General features: G+C 55.9%; 1 protein-coding gene across 3 annotated transcripts in view; it reads left to right on the top strand.

The window, feature by feature from the left end:
* Positions 1-571: 571 nt before the first annotated feature.
* PSD2 (pleckstrin and Sec7 domain containing 2) overlaps positions 572-19,246 on the top strand; it is a 50,173-nt gene continuing 31,498 nt past the window's right edge. For 2 of the 3 annotated variants that reach the window (XM_060008736.1, XM_060008735.1), the window contains exons 1-4: positions 580-702; positions 14,616-15,043; positions 18,142-18,582; positions 18,966-19,160. In XM_060008736.1, the coding sequence (XP_059864719.1) occupies positions 14,667-15,043; positions 18,142-18,582; positions 18,966-19,160 (1,013 nt within the window). In that variant the 5' untranslated portion in view covers positions 580-702; positions 14,616-14,666. Of the gene's footprint in view, positions 703-14,615; positions 15,044-18,141; positions 18,583-18,965; positions 19,161-19,246 lie in introns of all 3 variants that reach the window. The other variant, XM_060008738.1, reaches the window with a different exon arrangement.

Below are 19,246 nucleotides of genomic sequence, written 5' to 3'. Positions count from 1 at the left end.
GGCGGTGTGTGTGCGCGCGCGCCACGGTGCGCGAGCGCTGGCGGGGGTGTGGAGGGCAAGGAGCCGGACCACGAACAGACCAGGGGAGGAGGGCAAGGACCCGCTCCCTCCTTCACCTCGAGGAGGGTGGTTCCTGAGGGCTCAGGGTCTGGGGCCCCAAGGTCCTGCCGAGGGTGTTGGGTCCGGCCGGCTGGCCCGGGGTTAGAGGACAGCTGGAGCTCGGCTGGGCTAGGAGCGGGGGCGAAACCTCGCAGCGCTCCCCTCCCCCACTTTCTTAAAGGGCCGGCGCGGGCTTGTGCGGGACAGGGCTTGCCTCCCTTCTCGGCCGGGTCCGGGCGCGCGATCCGGCCCTCAGTGCAGAGCTGGGTCAGGTGGGCAGGCGGGCGGGCGGCCTGCGTGGCCGCTGTCGCCTCCCGGCTCCATTCCCGGCTCCATTCCCCCCGCCCCCCGCCCGCAGTCCCCCCGCCCTTCCCCGCCCTTCCCGCTCCTCCCTCCCTCCTTCTCTACTTCCTTCCCTCCCTCCTGCCGTCCGTCCCCCCTACCTCTGCTCTGCTTCTCCACAGACGCGCTCCGACACCTGAAGGGATAGCAGCGAGCGCGGGAGCCCCGACAGGCGGTGGCGGAGTGGGACGGTCAGTCCAGCGGTGGCCTCCTCATGGCCCCACCGTGAGAGGCTGGACCCAGCGACTGGGAGCCGGAGCGGTGAGTCGGGCCGTGCGGGAACACCTTGTTCCCAGGGTCAGCGTGCTCCGGGACCCCGCCCCTCCCGAAGCCGGGCTGGGGGCCGGGAGGGGCTGCTGGGGTTGGGGGGAGCATGCTGGGTGGCGGCGCCGCCCTCCGCCCTGCGTGCCCGCCTGGGTCTGCTAACAAAGCTACATTTCGAGATCAATTCCGTGGCGGCTGGAGCATCTGAAGGATACGGTTGTCATGGAGATGGGGCCGAAAGAGGAAGCCCGGGATGGCAGAGTCTGGGCCAGGGAGAGAGGGCACCGCTAGAGAGCCCCAGGCCAGCCTGCAGGGAGGGTTAGGGCCGGCAGCCCAGTTGTCTCCTGATCTCCTCCCCCCCACCCCGCGCCCCCCACCGTTTGTCTAATCCGAGTGCATATGTGTACGTTGATGGGGTGCCATTGGAGCTTGGTGGCCAGGGACCTGGGGTGTTGGGTGCCAGGCCTGCTGGCCACCACCTTTACCACGGAGCAGCTTTGAAGATTTATTTCTGTTTCCAGTTTCCCAACTTTGACAGCCTGGCTTAGCGGCCAGGCCTCAGCGGCTCTGAGCTCTGCCGCTGGAGCAGGGCTTGCATGGGGGCGTGGCAGGCATCAGGCAAGGCCAGGAGGCACATAATGGCTGTGGCAGCCGCAGGGAGGGAGGCGTCCTAGTAGTCACTGCTAGGGCTGGGGTGGGGCAGGGAGTCCAGATGTGGGGACCACCTGCTTAGCTGGCCCCCCTCCTAGGAGGAGGTATTCCAACTCTTGCTCTCCCTGGAGGACCTGGGGACTCCCTGAGTCAGAACTGGGGGCATTGTCTCTGCACAGGCCCAGGGGGCCACTGCCTCAGCCCATCCCTTAACCTTAGGGCCATCTTGGGGTGCCCTGGGAGAGAACTGGGGGCACCAGCCACAATGGAAGTGGGCCTGAGAATTCCTGGAAGGCTCAGGATAAGCCAGGCTGAACTTGATGGGTGGGTGAATGGGGAGCAGGGAGAGGGCTCAGGGTTTGGCCAGGACAGATGAGCAGCCTGGGTTTGGGGAGAGGCATTTGGACTTTCCTGGGTTCTCCAGCTCCTTCTTCCAGACCCTGGAAACAAAAGCTGCTTAATGGGGGATACTCAGGCAGCTCGAGGGAGAGTGGGGAAGGGGCATTGGGACCATCTCCAAGTGCAACCTCTGGCCTTGACAGATATAGTCATTTTTCCACTCCTTGCTTGGGAGGTTAGGAACCCTACCTCCCAGGGATGCTGCAGGTTCTATGACCTGTGATCTCTGAATCAGCAAAATGGGCCAGCTGCCCTCCCTTACCCACCTAACCTCTCTTACGTCATACCCACCTTCCCTCTCAAGAGCCCCTTTTCCCCAGCATATGGTAAGAGTCAGTGGCTTTTGAATGAGGCTACTGCAAAGTTTGGTCCTGGTGGAAACATGGCAGGTCCCTAGGTTGTGGCCTGAACCAGAGGATTCCCACACATTGGGATGAGTAGGTGGGTGGTGGCCCAACTAAAGGTAGAAGGTTGACTGGAATGCCCTTTGAAGTCCTCCCCTGCTGGTGCCTTTTGCAGGGGCTGAAACCTCAATGCTTAGGTGATTTGTACCCTGTAATCCCAGGAGCGCCCTGTGCCAGCCTGAGAGGCTTCCCTCCTGCTGCTGGTCTGACAGCTATGGGTGTGCACTCCCCCAGCCGACCTGACCCGCAGTGTTTCCTAATGCAGGGGAGCAAAGTTACCTGCAAAGGGCTTACTGCTCTTGATAGGACTGAGAGAGGGGTGGGGGGGACACTGCTTCGCCCAGCTTCCAGAATCGTGCACTGCCACTGTGCTAAGTACTCTCCTACACAGACCAGCCTTTAGAGGGAGGTATGCCCATTATTTCCAGTTTGTGGATACCGAGGCTCAGGGAAAAGTTGCTTGTTCAGAGTCACCTGGTTAGTAAGTGGCAGAATCAGGATTTGCACATGGGCAGAACTGCTTGAAGCTTGGACTTCTGTCCCCAATCTCATTCTCTTCTTCCTTGGAGGTACAAGTTAGGAGGGAGGTGGGACTGAGCACCTTTTCATCTGGAGCAAGAGAGTGAACTTGGGGAAAACGGAGGCACTAAGCTGGGATCTTCTAGAGAGCTGGGATCGAGGCATTCCCGTTCCGGACGTTGGCCTGAAGGAGAACAACACTGCCTCTCATGACAGACGATGCTCTAGACATTCTTTGCCAGATGGTCTTTTCCAGGAAAATCTGTTTTGAGAGGCATCTTATGTCTGGGGCTCCATATTTAGCCTGGCTCCTCACACGGGAGGATACACTCAGGCTGTCACCCCTTGAGGGGTGTTTGGTAGGGGGGTGGGCCTGGGACAGACCCAGCTCCTTGCTACGGTTCAGGCAGAGGTGGGTTAGGGCCCCTGTTCCTGCCAGTCCTGTCCCGGCTGAGGGCTGCCCTGCTGGTCTCCCTGGGACCTGGCTGTTTCCTGCAGGGCCCTGTCCTCCTAAGTTGGTTTGCTCGTAGGTAAGCCTGACCCTGTTTAGGTGGTGAGCCACTCCAGGGCTGTGTCTGCTTGGCCCAGGAGGACTCCGGCGTCCAGGTCAGGCCCACAGCCCAGCATGCTGTCTGCTGCAGTAAGGACTGCCCTCACCTGAGTCCTGCGCCATCAGGAGCCCTGAGCTCCCCTCTTTAGAGTGTCTCCCTCCACTCCCTTTCCTCCCCCCTAACTTTTTGTCTTGTCACATCTGATCGAACAATGAACACCCACCTATATACCCTTCACCTAGAGACCTAGTTTGCCAGTTGTTGACATTTTGCCCACATTTGTTTTTCTCTCTCTCTCTGAAACTTCTGAAAGTAAGTTGCAGACATCATAGCACTTCAGCTCTAAATACTTCAACATGAATTTCCTGAGACAAGGGCATTTTTCTACATAATAACTGTACTGTTGATCATACCCAAGAAATTTAATGATGCCATCTAATCTCATGTAATCCATATTCAAATCTCTCTAGTTGTCCCTGTAATGTTCTTTATAGCTTAAAAAATTTTTTTTTTGATAAAGAATCACATATTGCATTTAGTTATGTCTCTTTAGTCTCCTTTAATCTAGAACAATTCTCTGCTTTTTTTTTTTTTTGAAGTCTCTTATGACATTGTCAGTTTTAAAGAGCCCTGGTCAATGTTCATGTAGAATGCCCCACATTCTGGGTTTGTCTTATTGCTTTCTCATGAGTAGAGTCAGGTTAAATATTTTGGGCAGGAATATCCCATAGGTGATGTCGTGTCCATCAGCAGGCACATGTCATTAGCCTGTGCTGTAATAGGTGGTGCTAAGTTAGGTCACTTGGCTAAGGAGTCCCTTTGTTTCAATCCTGTTCCTCCCTCTTCCCTACCTCCAGAAGCTTCATCCACCTGGTCACCCGCACTCCAGGTCAGCAAAACTGACTGAACCCCCCCTTCAGAACATAGGCCGGAGAAGGGTGATTAAGCAGATGCTAATGGCGCCTTCAAGGAGTTCACAGCCTCAGGGGTGTGGATGGGATGAGCCACAACTCAGGGCAGGTGCTGTCAGTGTGGGGAAGAAGCCCCGAGAAAGCAGTGAGGGGCACAGGGTCGGGGGGGAGGAGAGGGAGTGGGGGGCAAGACAGGAAGAAAGGGGGTGGGGCCTGGACCACAGCTGACCTAGAATGTGGGCTGACAGCTGGCCCTTTCCCCAAGGGCACGAGGAGCTACTGAAGGGTTTTAAAGAGGGGAGTGATGAGGCAGATGTGAGTGCTGGGAAGGGCGCTCTGAGGAGGATGGCATGGACTGGCGGGGCGAACGGGGTGAAAGGGATGGTCAGGAGGCTGTGACACGGTCCAGCACAAGATGCTGGTGCACTGGATTCTAGGCTGCTGCGTACGGCGCACAGAGGGAGTGCACAGGGGGAATGGAGTTGGTGTGGTGGCCCTGCTGGGACTGGGGTATGGCAGGTGTGGGGTGGAGAGAAGGGATGGAGTAAGGAGAGATTAGGAGGCAGAATGAAGAGCACTGGTATCTGACTAGTGGTGGGGAGGGCTGTCATGCAATGGCTTGGACAGGATGTGGAGAATGCTGGTTTGAGTGTGTGAGGTCTGAGGCACTTTCCAGGTCAAAGGAACAGCGTATGGGAAGTTCACTTCCCCAGGTCTTGGTGGGATGCGGGCAGAGGGAAGGCCACACACAACCCACAGCAGGGAGTGGATGGTGAGCTTTCAGGTACCAGCAGCGGAGGGACTTTGAGTGGGGGCAGGGGCCGGCTCAGAGGCAGCTGCCACTATAAAAGTCAGGATAGTCTCTCCCTTGAAGACCCTAACTCCCTTACCTCATTTCACTTCTTCATACTTGCTTGGCAAAACCCCAACCCTGAGTAATTGCAATGCCTGGTCTGCTCCCTCTGTGCAGCTGAATGGGGCTGAGAAAATCCACTGCCCTGACTGGTCTCACATTTCGTTCAAAACCATGAACTTCGGGTGTGTCCTTAGTGCTGTCCCGCAGTCCCACATGGGTCCTAAGTCCATTCCCTCTCCCCCTACCTGATGACTGTTTCACTCTTTCTGTTCTGCCTTCAACCCTAGCCCCTCTTCTGCAATCCTCCCTCAAAGCTGATGGCATTGCTTCCTACTTCTTTGAGAAAACAGAAGCAGTTAGAACTTCCTCAGACTCCCAGTGCTACGTTCACCCATCCACTAGCATCTGTACCCACTGCTCTGCCTTCCCCAGTTGCTGCGGATGAAGTGTCCCTGCTCCTGGTTTAGGCCAGCCCTTGACTTGTGCAAACAGATCCTGTCCCCTTGTGCAGTAGAGGGGGAACCTATAAGGTGGGCGGCGGAGGGCACACTGTTCCAGCAAATGCCCCCTCCTTCATTATAGGCTCCCCCCCAGTGGATCATTCCATCAGCAGATATCTTTTTTTTTTTGGTAATACATTTATTTATTTATTTTATTTTTGGCTGCGTGGGATCTTCCTTGCTGCACGCGGGCTTTCTCTAGTTGCGGTGATCGGCGGCTACTCTTCGTTGCGGTGCGTGGGCTTCTCATGGCGGTGGCTTCTCTTGTTGTGGAGCATGGGCTCTAGGTGCACGGGCTTCAGTAGTCGTGGTGCGCGGGCTCAGTAATTGTGGCTTGCGGGCTCTAGAGTGCAGGCTCAGTAGTTGTGGCTCACGGGCTTAGTGGCTCCAAGGCATGTGGGATCTTCCTGGACTAGGGATCGAACCCGTGTCCCCTGCATTGGCAGGCGGGTTCTTAACCACTGCGCCACCAGGGAAGTCGCTTTCAGCAGATATCTTGTTATTGTTTCTCCTGTCTTAAAAGATGGCTCTCTCATTTTCTCCAGCCAGCTACCACTGCATCTCTGTGCTCCTCTTTACAGCAAACCTCCCCAGAAGGGTTGTCCACTGACTGCTCTTCTCAAGGTCACCAATGACCTCCATGTTGCTACACCCAATAGCCACTCTCAGTCCTCATCTGCCTCCTTTGGCACCTTCAATCTCTCCCTCTTCCTTGAAATACATTCCTTGATCTCCAGGACATCCATTGTCCTGTTTTCCTCTGACCTCGTGGTTACTCCTTCTCAGTCTCCTTCTCCCCAACCCGCAGCTCACAATATTGGAGTGCTCAGGACTCAGCCCTTGTATGGCTGTTCTTCCTCATCTGCATTCACTCCTGAGCCGATCTCATCAGTCCTATGGCTTTACGCACCACCTATATGCTGCCAGCTCCCAGATTTATATCCCAAATTTTGACTTCTCTCCTGAGCTCCAAAAGCCCACTCAGCATCTCGACTGCCATGTCTACTGGACACCTCAAACCCAACTTGTCCAAAGCTGAGCTCCTCTCCTCCTGATCTTCTCTCCCAAACTTGCTCCACCCGGTCTTCCCCATCTCAGGAATTGCAACTCCATCCTTCTAAGTGCTCAGGGTCGAAATACTGGCGTCATTCCTGACTCCTCTCTTTCTCTCCTATCCCATGGACACTCCTATCGCATGGACAGTCCATGAAGGGGTGAGACTTTTACCAGCCCCCAGATCTCCCGTCAGTGGGCTATGGCTGAACAGGAGGGCCAGTTTCAAAGACGGGGACAGACCCTTTCACACCCGCTCACTTTGCACCACATGCTGCTCACCTTCAACCGGGCCCAAGGAGACCACAACCTTTGTCAGACCCTGTGCCGAAGCCCTAAAACAGACAGTAGAGGACAGGGTAAGAGGACGGAGGGAGGAGAAGAGGAGCCTCAGCAAGGGAGGGGTTACGTGGAGTGATGTAATCAAGAGGTTGGGGAGAGGGTGGGGAGGAAGGTCTCAGGGAAGGAGGCAGAGAGGAAGAGGCAGGGTGGACAGAGAATGTGAGGATCTCGAGAGTATGGGGTGAATGAAAATTGGGCAGGGAGCAGGGAGGATGAAGTTTCTTGGTTCATCTCTCCTGGCTGTTGAACCAGACTGGGGGGAGGCTGCTCAGAGTTTGAGCCCCTGGAGTCTGCCCTTCCCCAGGCTTTTTAGCCAAGGCAGGACTTGCTGGGAGGACTTGCCCTTGGTCAGTTCATTGTAGCTTTTGGGGTTAAGCTTTCAGCCTGCAGGCTCATGGCTCAAATGTGGCTCAAGAAGCAGAGTGAGTCCCAGGTGCCGGCTGAAGTTCCAGGAAGACAGGCAGCAGCCAGCTCAACCAGAACAGCCTAGTCCTTTGTGGTCCCAAATAACTGAGGGCTCACCCTGCAGGGAAGCTGACTGGGGGTAGAGTCACCAGCTATAAACATGATTTGGGGTTTGACAGCAGACGCTGTGAATTTCATCAGTGTTGAGGGCTCTCCAAACCAGCATGCAGATGTATGCAAATGCTAAGCAAATGAAGGTGCCAAGTGGCTGTGGGGCGGCGAGTGAAGTAAGCTGGGAGATGTAAAAGAATGACCTTTGCAGAGCTGGGCCCAGGGGCCCCTGAAAGTCCCAGCAGGCTGCGGGGCACATGCAGATAAGATGCAAATGTACACCCAATCCCAGGAACCTCTGCCTGCCCCACCATGAGAAAGGAGGCCTTCCAGATGCCCACAACCCAAGGCCAGGCTGAGAGGAAGAAAGCAGGCTGGTGCTGGGCTCCCGGTTAATCCCAGATTAACATCACCTGAAGGGAATGGGAGCCTTTTAAGGGAGGTCCAGACCCCTGGCCCTTGCCCTGTACCTGGTGTGGCTTTTGTGCCTTGAGATGGAAAGCTAGGAGGGAGCCGGGTCTGGGGCAGGAGTGTTAGTGGGGCCAGGACTGTAGGGTCCTCACCTGCCTCAGGAAAGGGTGGGGCACCCTCTCTGGCCCATCCTCCTGGTCCCCACAGGAGCCTTTCTCCTGCCTCCACCCTCAGGCTGGGCTTCTGAAGCCGCTGCCTCAGAACCTGCTCTGACAGGCTGCCTAGGGCAAATGTCTGCTGGGGCCCACTGGGTGTCCTGTGCTGCTCTACTGTGCATTCCGCCCCCAATGTGGGCAGCCAGCTCCCTCCCCTGCAGACCTGAGAGATGGTTCTGGAAAAGCACCCTTCCCTGAGCACTTGTGCCTGACTCTGAGCTGAGCATCGCAGCCAAGCCATCTCCTTTGTCCTCCCTGCAGCCCTGCGGGGCAGATGTTGTTAGCACCACCACCCCCATTTTGCTGAGGAGGGTGCTGAGGCTGAGAGGTAGGCAACTTTCCTGAGGTGACACAGCTTGTGGGATTTGAAGCCAGGTCTTTCTGACTGCACAGTTAGGGCGCTGACCCACTGTCCTGGACTGTCCTATCTGAGGCACTAGGTGGTCCAAGCTGAGAAGACCAAGTAGGTAGAAGGATTAGGGTCACTTTGGGAAATGGAGGCAGGGCAGTTCCCAAGGCTCCTGGGTAGACATCCCTCCGTATTATCCGGGGCATCTCCCTGCCCCGGGCAGGTGGGACATGGAGGAGGTACACGCCCAGGCTGATCTGTGCCTCGGAGTGTGCTCACAGCTCTGGGATGACGGGAAGGTCCTGACCTCCAGACTTGTTGGCTGGCAGAGATGGTGGGGGGGCATGGTGAGCTGTGTGATCCAGGGGCCCCGCTGAGAGGTCTTCCTGTCACCTCCCTGTTGCTCGTGCTGTCAGTGGCTCAGCAGGTGCTTGTGGAGGCCTGGAGTGGACAGGTCTGGGCCAGCCTGGGCCCCATGAATGGTGTGGGGCACAGCTGGCCAAGGTCTGTTCTGAGCACTTACAACACACCAGCCCTTTTCGCTGATCGTCTAATTTAACTGTCCATGTGGGTACAGTTGTGTGTTTGTGTGTGTGTGAAGATCCCATCCTATGTGCTAAAATCTGGGTGAGCTAGGGAGTCAATTAGTGTAGTAGAAATTTTGGGAAAGGGCAGTGGAACCAATGGGGGTGTTCAGGGTAGGTTCCCAGGGGGCAGAAAATAGGTCTGAGAATGAAAGGTTTCCAGCTTTTTTTTTTTTTTTTTCCAAGTAGCGTTCATGGAACTCGGAGTGTACAATGTCAGAGGTGGAAAGTCCTTGGGGATTGTCCAGGTTGGGGTTCATGCCCAGTTCCTGTGGATGGGCTGTAGGGGTCCATGAGCCTCTCAAAAAATACTCAGAATATTGTGTACCTGTGTGAGTCTGTCTGGAGCAAGATCCAGAGTTCCATCAGATGCTCAAAGAGGTCTAAGGCTTAGAAATGGTTAGGAATCTCTGATGTACACAGGGAATGAGGCCAGAGAAGGGTTTCATTTGCCCAAGCCCCCCTAGCACATTGGAGGCAACACCTGAGTGCCTGGCTCCCAGCCCTGCTGCCTGGGACAGCTGTAGTCTCAGTTTTGCCTGTACACTGACATTCCAGAATGATTTTCTCTGTTCCCTGTCCCCTCTACATACCCTGCCTGGGCTGTAGGCACTCTTGGACATCCCACAGGCTCTTAGATTTGCCTGTCCTGGGTAGTGCTCAGTGCCACGGGTCCCCTATCCCAGCTCTGCCTCCTGTGCCCCCATTTCTACCAGGTTGGCCTGTACTCCCCCATCTCCTCCCAAACCCACACAGCTGCCTGATGCCAGGGTTGTGGCTGTGGTCAGTGTGGGTTCCTGGCTTCCCCACCACCTGACCTAGCCTGAAGCACTGGGTTGTCCCTCCCCTGCCCCGTCTGCTCCCAGAGCAGAATGGTTTCAACCAATCACCCAGCTGCCCAGTGATGTAGGTCTAGCTGCCCCGGACCTTGCCCCTAGGCCTGTAGGCTCCTCACCATCTCAGGAGCCTACCTCATGAGTAACTGTCCAGCTCAGTTTATGTGTGTTTATGGGTCTGAATATATGTGGGATGTGTGTGTGTGTGCCCACAAATGCCTGTACCATACGCTTGCTCACAGACGTGCACGCGGGCGCCTGCACCTGTGCATCTGCCCTCTGTCTTAGAGAACATGTTGGGCCCTCCAGCCCTTTCCTTGGGCTTCCCACAGTCCCTAGCTTGGATCCCAGCATGGAAGGCACTTTACGAGGTTATCCCTATGACAGTCCCGTGTCGTTCCACGCAGAAGCCAGCCTTGTCACTTTCCACCTTCGTGACCCTGAGCATGGTCCTCAACCTCTCTCAGCCTCTGCTTACAATGGGGATGATGGTAATCTCTAGGTTGTCATTCACTAAATATTTAAAAAGTGTCCACTGTTTGCCAGGCACTGTGCTAGGCTCTGGGAGAGACAGCAGTGAACATGACATAGTCCCCACCCTCACTGAACTTACCACCTAGTGAGCGAGATGGGCAGAAAATAAGGAAACAAATAGAAAAGGGAGTTTCAGGTCTGCTAAACGATGCTTAGCAGATATGTTTCTCCATGAAGGAGTGTAAAAGAGTGCTGTGTAGTCAGAGAGGGCCTCTCTGAGGAGGCAGCACTGGAGTTGAGCCCTGAGTGACAGAAGAGGCAGTCATTTAAAGATCTAGGGAGGGCTTCCCTGGTGGTGCAGTGGTTAAGAATCCGCCTGCCAATGCAGGGGACACAGGAAGATCCCACATGCCGCGGAGCAACTAAGCCCGTGCGCCACAACTACTGAGCCTGCGCTCTAGAGCTCGTGTGCCACAACTACTGAGCCTGCGTGCCACAACTACTGAGCCCGCATGCCACAACTACTGAAACCTATGCGCCTAGAGCCCGTGCTCCACAACAAGAGAAGCCACTGCAATGAGAAGCCCGCACACCACAACGAAGAGTAGACCCCGCTCGCCGCAACCAGAGAAAGCCTGCTCACAGCAACAAAGACCCAATGCAGCCAAAAATAAAAATAAATAATAATAAAAAAAATGAATAAAATAAAACCATCATAGTAAAAACTGGTTCAGGCTAGAACCATAGGAAAAAAAAAAGATCTAGGGAAAGAGCATTCTAGGCCAAGGGTACAGCTGGTGCAAAGGCCCTGAGGTGGGAATGAGCTCAGGGAGCAGAAAGAAGGCCAGTGTGGCTGCTGGGGTGGGGATGGGCTGAGGGTAGTGAACCAGCTCAGGCAGAGCCTTTTTAGGCCATGCTGAGGAGGCCAGATTGGCGATGGGAGCTGATGGAGGGTTGCCAGTGAGGGAGGGGTATGATATAATTTGTGTTTTCACAACTCACTCCAGCTGCCATGGGAGAGTGGGGAGGGGGGATAGGGTTGTTGCAGGAACAGCTGAGACCCAGAAAGTGGCTGACTTGGCATTCAGCCCTGGCCCAGCCAGGGTTCCATTACCGTCATGGACCCCATTTTGGTTGGTGCTGAAAAAGAGGCTGCTATGCCCAAGGTTATCCCAAGGGCAATCACAGGAGCCCTTGCTGAGAGAGGGGCCTGGTTCTGACTGAGGGAGGATGCAGAGGATGTAGCCACTGCTGGGCTGTCATTTGTAGGCATCTCCTTCTCATGAGTGGGCCCTGTGGCCCAGCCGTACCCCCTCCCCTGCTCTTGCCAGCAGGGCTGGAAGTGGGCAGGGTCACTGCTTTGTGTAGACTCTTCTGGATGAGGATTTGAGCCATGATCTTGAGGGAGGGTCTGGGAAACTGGGGCTCATCCTTTACTTCCAGCCCATCCAGGTGCAGAGGGAGGCTTCTCCTGAGTCTAGATGTAGCTACTCACTGTGTGACCTGGGGCAAAGCCTTTCCTGGTTCTGTGCCTCTGTCTCCCCGTATGTCAAATGTGGTAGTGGAGAGAGTGGGCCATAGCTGCCTTTCTCCTTGACCTCTGTAGTGAGTTTGTTTTTCCTTGGATCTCAGCCCTCTCATCATTCATGACCTTAAGTTCTGCCACCAGCCCTGGGGAAGGAGAGCAGAGGTGATGCCCCCATTCTGCAGATGGGTTCACAAAGGCCAGAGGGGACAATGATGAGTCCCAGGTCACATGGTGATTCAGAGTGAGGACTTGGGGCATTGTTTCACGCCTCTGCCCTGAAGGGCACCCCTCCCTTGGTCCCAGCAAGAGAGGGGGGTCCTGGCTCAGCTCTTTCTGGGCTCAGCTGGCCTTTAGCCCAGGCAGGGACTCTGGGCCTCTTCCCAGAGTGGAGCTCAATGTGCCCCTTGTCTGTCCACCCCCAGAAGCTGAGGACCCGGCCCCGTGCCTGGTGTTGGCAGAACCTCCATCTTGCTCTCAGCTGCAGGAGGACATGGCAGGGCAGGTAGGGCTAGAGCCAGCCTGAGGCAGCTGCTGGAAGTTGGAGGTGATGTAGGGGCCTCCCAAGAGGTCCTTGATTTGTCCATAACCCTGGCTTTGGGGCTGGTGTAGACTGAGCACCAGGTGAAGCCGCTTATGCTGTCAAATCTCAGGCCTCACTGGGAGCTCAGGCAGAGCCCTGGCCAAAGGGGGCCTAAGCATCTATGTGTGGGTGTGGGAGCTTGAGGAATCCTGGTGGAATTAGGTTGAAACCCTGTGCCACAGATCCAGTGCTCACCAGGCCTGTGGGCTAGAAAGCAGGCCAGAGGACTAGAACTCAGGCAGCAGGCCCAGAGGCCCCACTGTCCCTCCTCTTTCCTTTCTAAATGCTCCCCTCACCCCCAAGGAGTCTCAGCTGAGGAGATTACTTCCTGTTCTCCTTGCTCTGAGTACACAACCCGAGGGAACGGATTGAAATAGCAACTGCAGCAGCAGGGATTTAGGGCAGACCAGAAAGAATCCCTCACTCAGTGCCGAGCCCCTTGGGGTCTCCAGTGTCCTAGGATCAGGGCCCAGATATTCTAGAGCCTAGCTTTTCAGATTTTTTTTTTTAGTCTGTGGAAGTTTTGTTTTGTTTTTGTTTTGTTTTTTAGAGTAAAATCTTATGCTCATACAGTCTTCAAAACTCTAGGAGGTAACTGTCAGGGTGGGTGGGCTGGGGCCCCAGATCCCCATCGGTCCTGCCTGCTCTCTTCCACTCCGTGTTTGAAAACCAAGGGGTACATGAATCTTAAGTGGTCCTGTGGTGGCAGAGCTCCTCCCAAGGGCCCAGAAGCCCCCAGAGAAGTAGACTCACCTTCCTCTCCAGGCTCATCTCTAAGTGGAAAGTTTCTCCTGGAGTCTAACCCAGTGTTTCCCAAACTTGCCTTATTATAAGAATAACAGATTACTATACCCGTTCCCTATAGATTCTGGTTCAGGAGGCCTGAGAGAGGGCCTATCTGTATTTTAACAAGTTCCTCAGGTGACGCTTTTGACCAGGTGAGTATGGGGAGTATGGGCCTCACTTAAATCCCTGTTGCTATACCTGCGTGCCTCTCCTCCTCCCGCCGTTTCCTGAACGCCCAGCACCCTTTCTTCAGAGGAGCGTGGGGTTACTGGGGGAAGCTGAGGTCCGAAGAGGGGAGGAAGGAAGTTCTTTGGGGGGACTGGTCTGTGTCCTTGGTGGCAGAGGCCACTAGGGGTGAGGTGGGGCAGAGAGGGCTGAGGGGAGAGCCAGAGCACAGCCCGTCACATTGCCCACCCTCCTGAGATTGGACAGGAAGCTTCTGGGAAATTGAGCTTGTTCTGATCTGTTTAAAAAAGGGTGTGTGTGTGGAGATGGCAGGGAAAATGGGTCTCCTCATTTTACAGAGGAGAAACAGACCCCGGGCAGGACAGAGGGGAGGGGGCTGGCCTGGGTGGAGTAGTGAGGAGTCCCAACATGGACCCCACGAGGCCGCACAGTGAGTGGGGCTCCCCTTCCAGTGCTCTCCCCTGGAGGGCCCCGTGGCAGCCTCCTCACGAGTCCCTCCTCAAGGATGGGTGAGTGCTGGGGCCGGGGCGGGGTGTGGAGGGGAACCCCAGGCCCCCTCCTCCTTGCACCCCGCGCAGCCAGGGCTTTGGGCGCTCAGCGGTGGAGGAAGCCCCGCTCTCGGCCAGTCTCCCGGGTGGCGCTGCCCCACTCAGCACCCTGGACAGCGCCTCCTCGGGGCCTCACTTTGGCTTCTCTGGGGCGGCCTTTGTTAATAAAACTGCACTTCTGTTGACTTCCTTGCCTCCCTACTTAACTCTCCCTCTAAAGTCAGCCCCCAGTCCAGATCTTTTCAGTCACCACTCGTCTCGCTCCTGGAGCCAGGGCAAGGGAACATGGAAAGAGGCAAGGTGGCTGGCTGCTGTAGGCCTGGGGTTTTGTTCCCTTCTCTCACCAGCGAGAGAGGAAGTGGCCTTGGAGGAGTCCTGGACCCTTCCCTAGTACCTGCCAAACTGGATCTTCCTCGGAGGGTTTTGATGAATTCTGAAGGGCACAACAGAGATATATAAGAGTTAACGGGGAAGGTAGGACTGGGGCACACCAGTGGCTGGGGGTCCGGGGAGAGGTGAGTGGTGCTGGCCTGAGCAAGGCAGTGCAGAGGCCACAGCCTGAACCCAGACTCCAGCTGAGAGGCCCTGAGAAGATCATCTGGGCCATCCTTTTGTCTTCAGGCAGGCTGCCTGCTGCTGGTTCTGCTGGGCTTTGGACCCCCAGCACCTGCTCTTTCTGATCCACCCCTTTCTCTCTCCATCCACTGCCAGGTCAAGTTGGGTCCCAAAAGCAGCCAGCACGGGGTAGAAGCCGTGGCTGCCATGGATGAGGATAAGCTTCTATCTGCACTGCCTGGGGAAGATGGTGCCACCTGTGACCCCAGCCTGGAGCCTGAGGAGGAGCCTGGGGTCCAGAATGGAATGGCATCCAGTGAGGACCTGAACAGTGGCCACACCAGCCCAGGGCATGAGATGAGGGGCACCCTGGTGGTGCACACTGAGGGGCATACCAAGGGCCTGGACATGGCCCTGCACGGCCTCAGCCTTGGCCTCTCCCTCACCAATGGCCTAGCCCTGGGGCCAGACTCAAACATTCTGGAAGACTCTACAGAGTCCAGGCCCTGGAGGGCTGGTGGGCTGGCGGAGGTGGACGATGCCTCCAGGAGCCTCTGTCCAGACACTGAGGATCCTCCACTGGGGTAAGTGGGTGTCTCGGGATGGGGGGCTCACCACATTTGCTCCAATGCTGCGTGGCCTGGGCCTAGCCACTTACCCTTTCTGGTTCTTGTTTTTCCTCATACATGAAATGGGAATTTTATGTCCCTGTTTTGGGAGGATAGGGCCATAAGAGATAGGGTTGTTTCTTTTTAAAAATTTTTTTTCTCTTCCATTGTGGTTTATTACAGGATATTGAATATAGTTCCCTGTGCTATACAATAGGACCTTGTTGTTTACCCATTCTATATATAATAGTTTGCATCTGCTAATCCCAAACTCCCAATCCATCCCTCCCCCACTTCCCCTTCCACCGTGGGCTGTTTCTATGTCGGGTTGGAGGGCCACACTCCCTCCATCCCAGGCTGGACATCAGAGTTCCAAAATGCCTTGATGTGGGAGGTCATCTGGCCTATCCCTCTGCTTCTTGGAGATGAGAATGTCCCAATTCTGCAACTCACCTCAAGAGAGTAGGCTTATGTGGATTAATCTTTGTCAGCTACTCCTCCCTGAGTGCCATCTGGGAGTTCGACCAGGAGCTCCTACTTATTGGAGTAAGTCCTACTTCCTGGAGTTACAGCCCCATTTCTGTTATCCTCAGCTGGAGGTGGAGAGGCCCGGCGTCTTAAAGGTGCCAGTTGGACAAGGAGGCGAGGATGGGGCAGGGGAATGTCTAGAAACCCCCAGTGTGGGCTGAGAAAAGAAAGCATATAGAAGGCTTACCGTGTACCACTACAGGCACTGGCCTGGGCAGACAAGGGTGTAGGAGGTGTGCGAGCATGTGTTTGTGGGGCATGCATGTGTGTGTGTACTGGTGTGTGCACGGGGATGTGTGAGCATGTCAGTGTGCCTGGCCTGTGCATTTGAGTTGCACATTTGGGTCTGCACGTGGATGTGTGGGGCTGAGTGTGCCTAGGTCTCCAAGGGCAGGAATGTGAGTACGTGGGGTCAGACGCCAGTGTGTGCCGGGTGTGCCAAGAGAGAGTTTCCATCCGGGCCTATGGGGGGCGGGGCCTATGGGGGCGGGCCGGAGGCTGGGGCTTCTTGGAGCACGCTGTTTGTATTTAGGTTGGTATAATTTTGGAGGATGGCTGAAGGTGGAGGCAGATGGAAGTTTGGAGATTAAGCTGATGGTCTTCAAGTCCCTGTCAAAACTACCCCTCAGGTTTGCTCAGGCACATGAGAGGGTGGTAGATATGGGGACCGTTCTTGGCTCTGACACGAGATGAGAGCCCCCAAGGGCAGGACTGTCTTGTTGTTCCAGGACCCAGCATGGGCCTGGCAGAGAGAGCTGCTGGGCAGATTTTGGGTGTCTGCTCTGGCAGCCAGGGCAGTGGCCCTTCTCTTCCCTCCCCTCCTCCTGGAGGTCAGTAAAGGCAACTTCCATCCCAGCCCCCTACTGGGCATCCTACCGCCTTTTTGGTTTCTGCCCTTTCCCCACTTCCTTCTCCAAATGAGGCTGCCGTCTCAACTCCTGGTGGGACAGGGGTGGCCGATGGCCGTGGCCTCAGCTTTTCTCTCTCAGGTCAGTATTTCTCCAGGAAGCACTCAGGGATCAAACTTAGGCACTGGGGGTCCAAGGAGGGGTTTGAGGGAGTGGGGCACTTCCCAGTCCTCCAAATATGGCTCAGTCTCTGCTAAGCCCCAGGGACTAGGGGCTAAGCAGGGCATGGCTAGATCCTCAAGGTTACCAGGGGTGTGCTTCTTTGCAAATGGTGGGCCTTGGTTTATCTGAAATGGGCTGGGCTCAGCCTGCTTCTTTCTTTTTCTGTGTCTCTTGCTTTTGCTGTCTCTATGTTTCTCTCTCTCTCTCTCTCTCTCTCTGCGTGTATCTCTTTATCTCTGTTACTTTCTGTCTCTCTTATTCTGTCTCTCTGTCTTTGTTTTTCGTGCTCTCTCTATCTCTTTTCTCTGTCTCTTTCTTACCTCTCTCTTATTTCTCTTCTTCTCTCTTTGTCTCTACTTTTATCTCTTTTAGTCCTCTTCCTTGCCTGTTTTCCCTGCTTACTTGTGCATCTCCCCAGTGGATAAGAGGGCTCGGTTCATCTATGTGTGATGCTCGATTTTAGGTGCTGGGGCTACATCAGTGAACAGAATATACAAAAATTCCTACTTTCATGGAGCTTATGGTCTAGTGAGGAGACAGATAATATGTCATAAAAATAATAGATAATTACATAGTATGTTGGAAGGCGGCAAGTGCTTTGGAAAAAATAAAGCAAGAAAAAGGGGCTGGGGTGTTTGGGGGCAGGTCCTAGTTATAAATAGGGCAGTCAGGGTGAGAAAGGGATGCGAAAGGAAGACTTCAGCTTGAGGAAAGAGCACTCTGGGCAGAGGGAACCGCTGGTGCAAAGGCCTTTTTCGGGGACAGCACAGGGCTCTGCAAGGGCTTAGGCAGTGTAGTGGGCTGTGGGGCTGATAGGCATGTGTCCATTCACCCAGTGCACCACTCAGCAGGGTTTAGAGGACCTACTGTGTGCTGGGTGCTTCCTGGCCTTGTGTGTGGGTGGGGGGAAACAGGTGTAAACAGGGGAACAAACAGAATACTACATGCTGAGAGGGGCTGGGAGGAAATGAGGAGGTACCCTGAGGGGCCAGTGTGTTGGGTGGTGTGGGCCTGCCTCCCGCAGTCTCTCTGAGGAGGTGACATTAAAGGCAAGCCCTGAGAGCTAGAATGTGGCAGCCAGGCTAAGAACCACCCAGGTTGTGGGGACAGCAAAATTATGACCCTGTGTGACACTAGCTGTGATGGGGAGCCTGGAGGAAGCAGCCCCCCACCCCCTTCCCAGGCCAGGCTGAGGGAGAGTCTCACATTCATTCATTCAGCTCAGTGATGCCCACTGTGGGCCAGGCACGGTGGGCAGGGGGGGCAGGACCACGCCTGTCCTTTCACTGCTGTGCCCCGGTACCCAGTCCAGCATCTGGCACCTAGTGCTCAGCGAGGGTTGGCAGAAAGAACAAACAGGACACGATCCATGCCCACTCCCTGCCCCCAGGGAGCTCCCAGACATGGATTGGTGCCATCCTAGCACCTGTAAGGGGGACACCTGGCAGGATGGTGACTGGTCCTCGCATCCCACAGGCCAGGAGAACCAGATGTGCGGGACGGCTTCAGCGCCACATTTGAGAAGATTGTGGAGTCAGAGCTGCTGCGGAGCACACAGTACAGCAGCCTGGACTCCCTCGATGTGCTGAGCCTCACGGATGAGAGCGACAGCTGTGTCAGCTTCGAGGCCCCCCTCACGCCCCTCATCCAGCAGCGGGCCCGGGATAGCCCTGAGCCAGGGGCTGGCTTGGGCCCTGGGGACATGGGGTCCGAGGGGAACATGGGGGCAGCTGGCGGTGATGGGGAGCTGGGCAGCCCCCTGCGGCGCTCCATCTCCGGCAGCCGCTCCGAGAATGTCCTGAGCCGCCTGTCTCTCACGGCCGTGCCCAATGGCTTCCATGAAGATGGACCCCCGGGCCCAGGCGGGGATGAGGAAGACGAGGAGGAAGACATGGACAAGTTGCTGAACTCGGCCAGGTGAGGCAGGGCCCAGGCTGGGAGCCAAGAGAACCATTGAGCAGATGGGGAAACTGAGACCCAGAGGAGGCAAAGCAAGTTAGGACATCCGGGGGTCTGGAGTGAACAGCCCTCTGCAAGGTCATCGTGCCCACCCTCTGCACCCCCAGCCTGAGGTTCCATTCTGCCATTCCAGGCCTTTCTAGCCAAGGTGGAGTCAGGGAGCTGATCATCTAATGATATCCTTTGAGGACTTTTCTAAAAGTCTGACTTGATTCTGTCCCGATGCAGTGGAGCTTCTTTCCCTGGTCTGACCCCTGGATTTTCAGAGGCCTGGGGAGACCTTCCAGCCCCAAACCACGGCTTCTGACCCCCTCCTCCCCAACCCCACCTTCCCTCTGCAGCGACCCCAGCCTGAAGGACGGCCTGTCGGACTCAGACTCAGAGCTGAGCAGCTCGGAGGGGCTGGAGCCTGGCAGCGCAGACCCACTGGCCAACGGGGGCCAGGGCGTGAGTGAAGCTGCCCGTCGGCTGGCACGCCGCCTCTACCACCTGGAGGGCTTCCAGCGTTGCGATGTTGCCCGGCAGCTGGGCAAGAAGTGAGCTCATCTCCGCACCCCCACCCCAGGCAAACCCGGTGTCTTCCTCGGCCCAAGGCAGGGTGTGGGTGGCTGCTTTCAGGGGG

Source organism: Delphinus delphis, chromosome 3 (assembly GCF_949987515.2).
Source record: "Delphinus delphis chromosome 3, mDelDel1.2, whole genome shotgun sequence".
In the NCBI taxonomy this organism is placed as follows: domain Eukaryota; kingdom Metazoa; phylum Chordata; class Mammalia; order Artiodactyla; family Delphinidae; genus Delphinus; species Delphinus delphis.
Note: the sequence above shows the minus strand (reverse complement) of the source record. Positions and strands in the feature narration are given on the sequence as shown.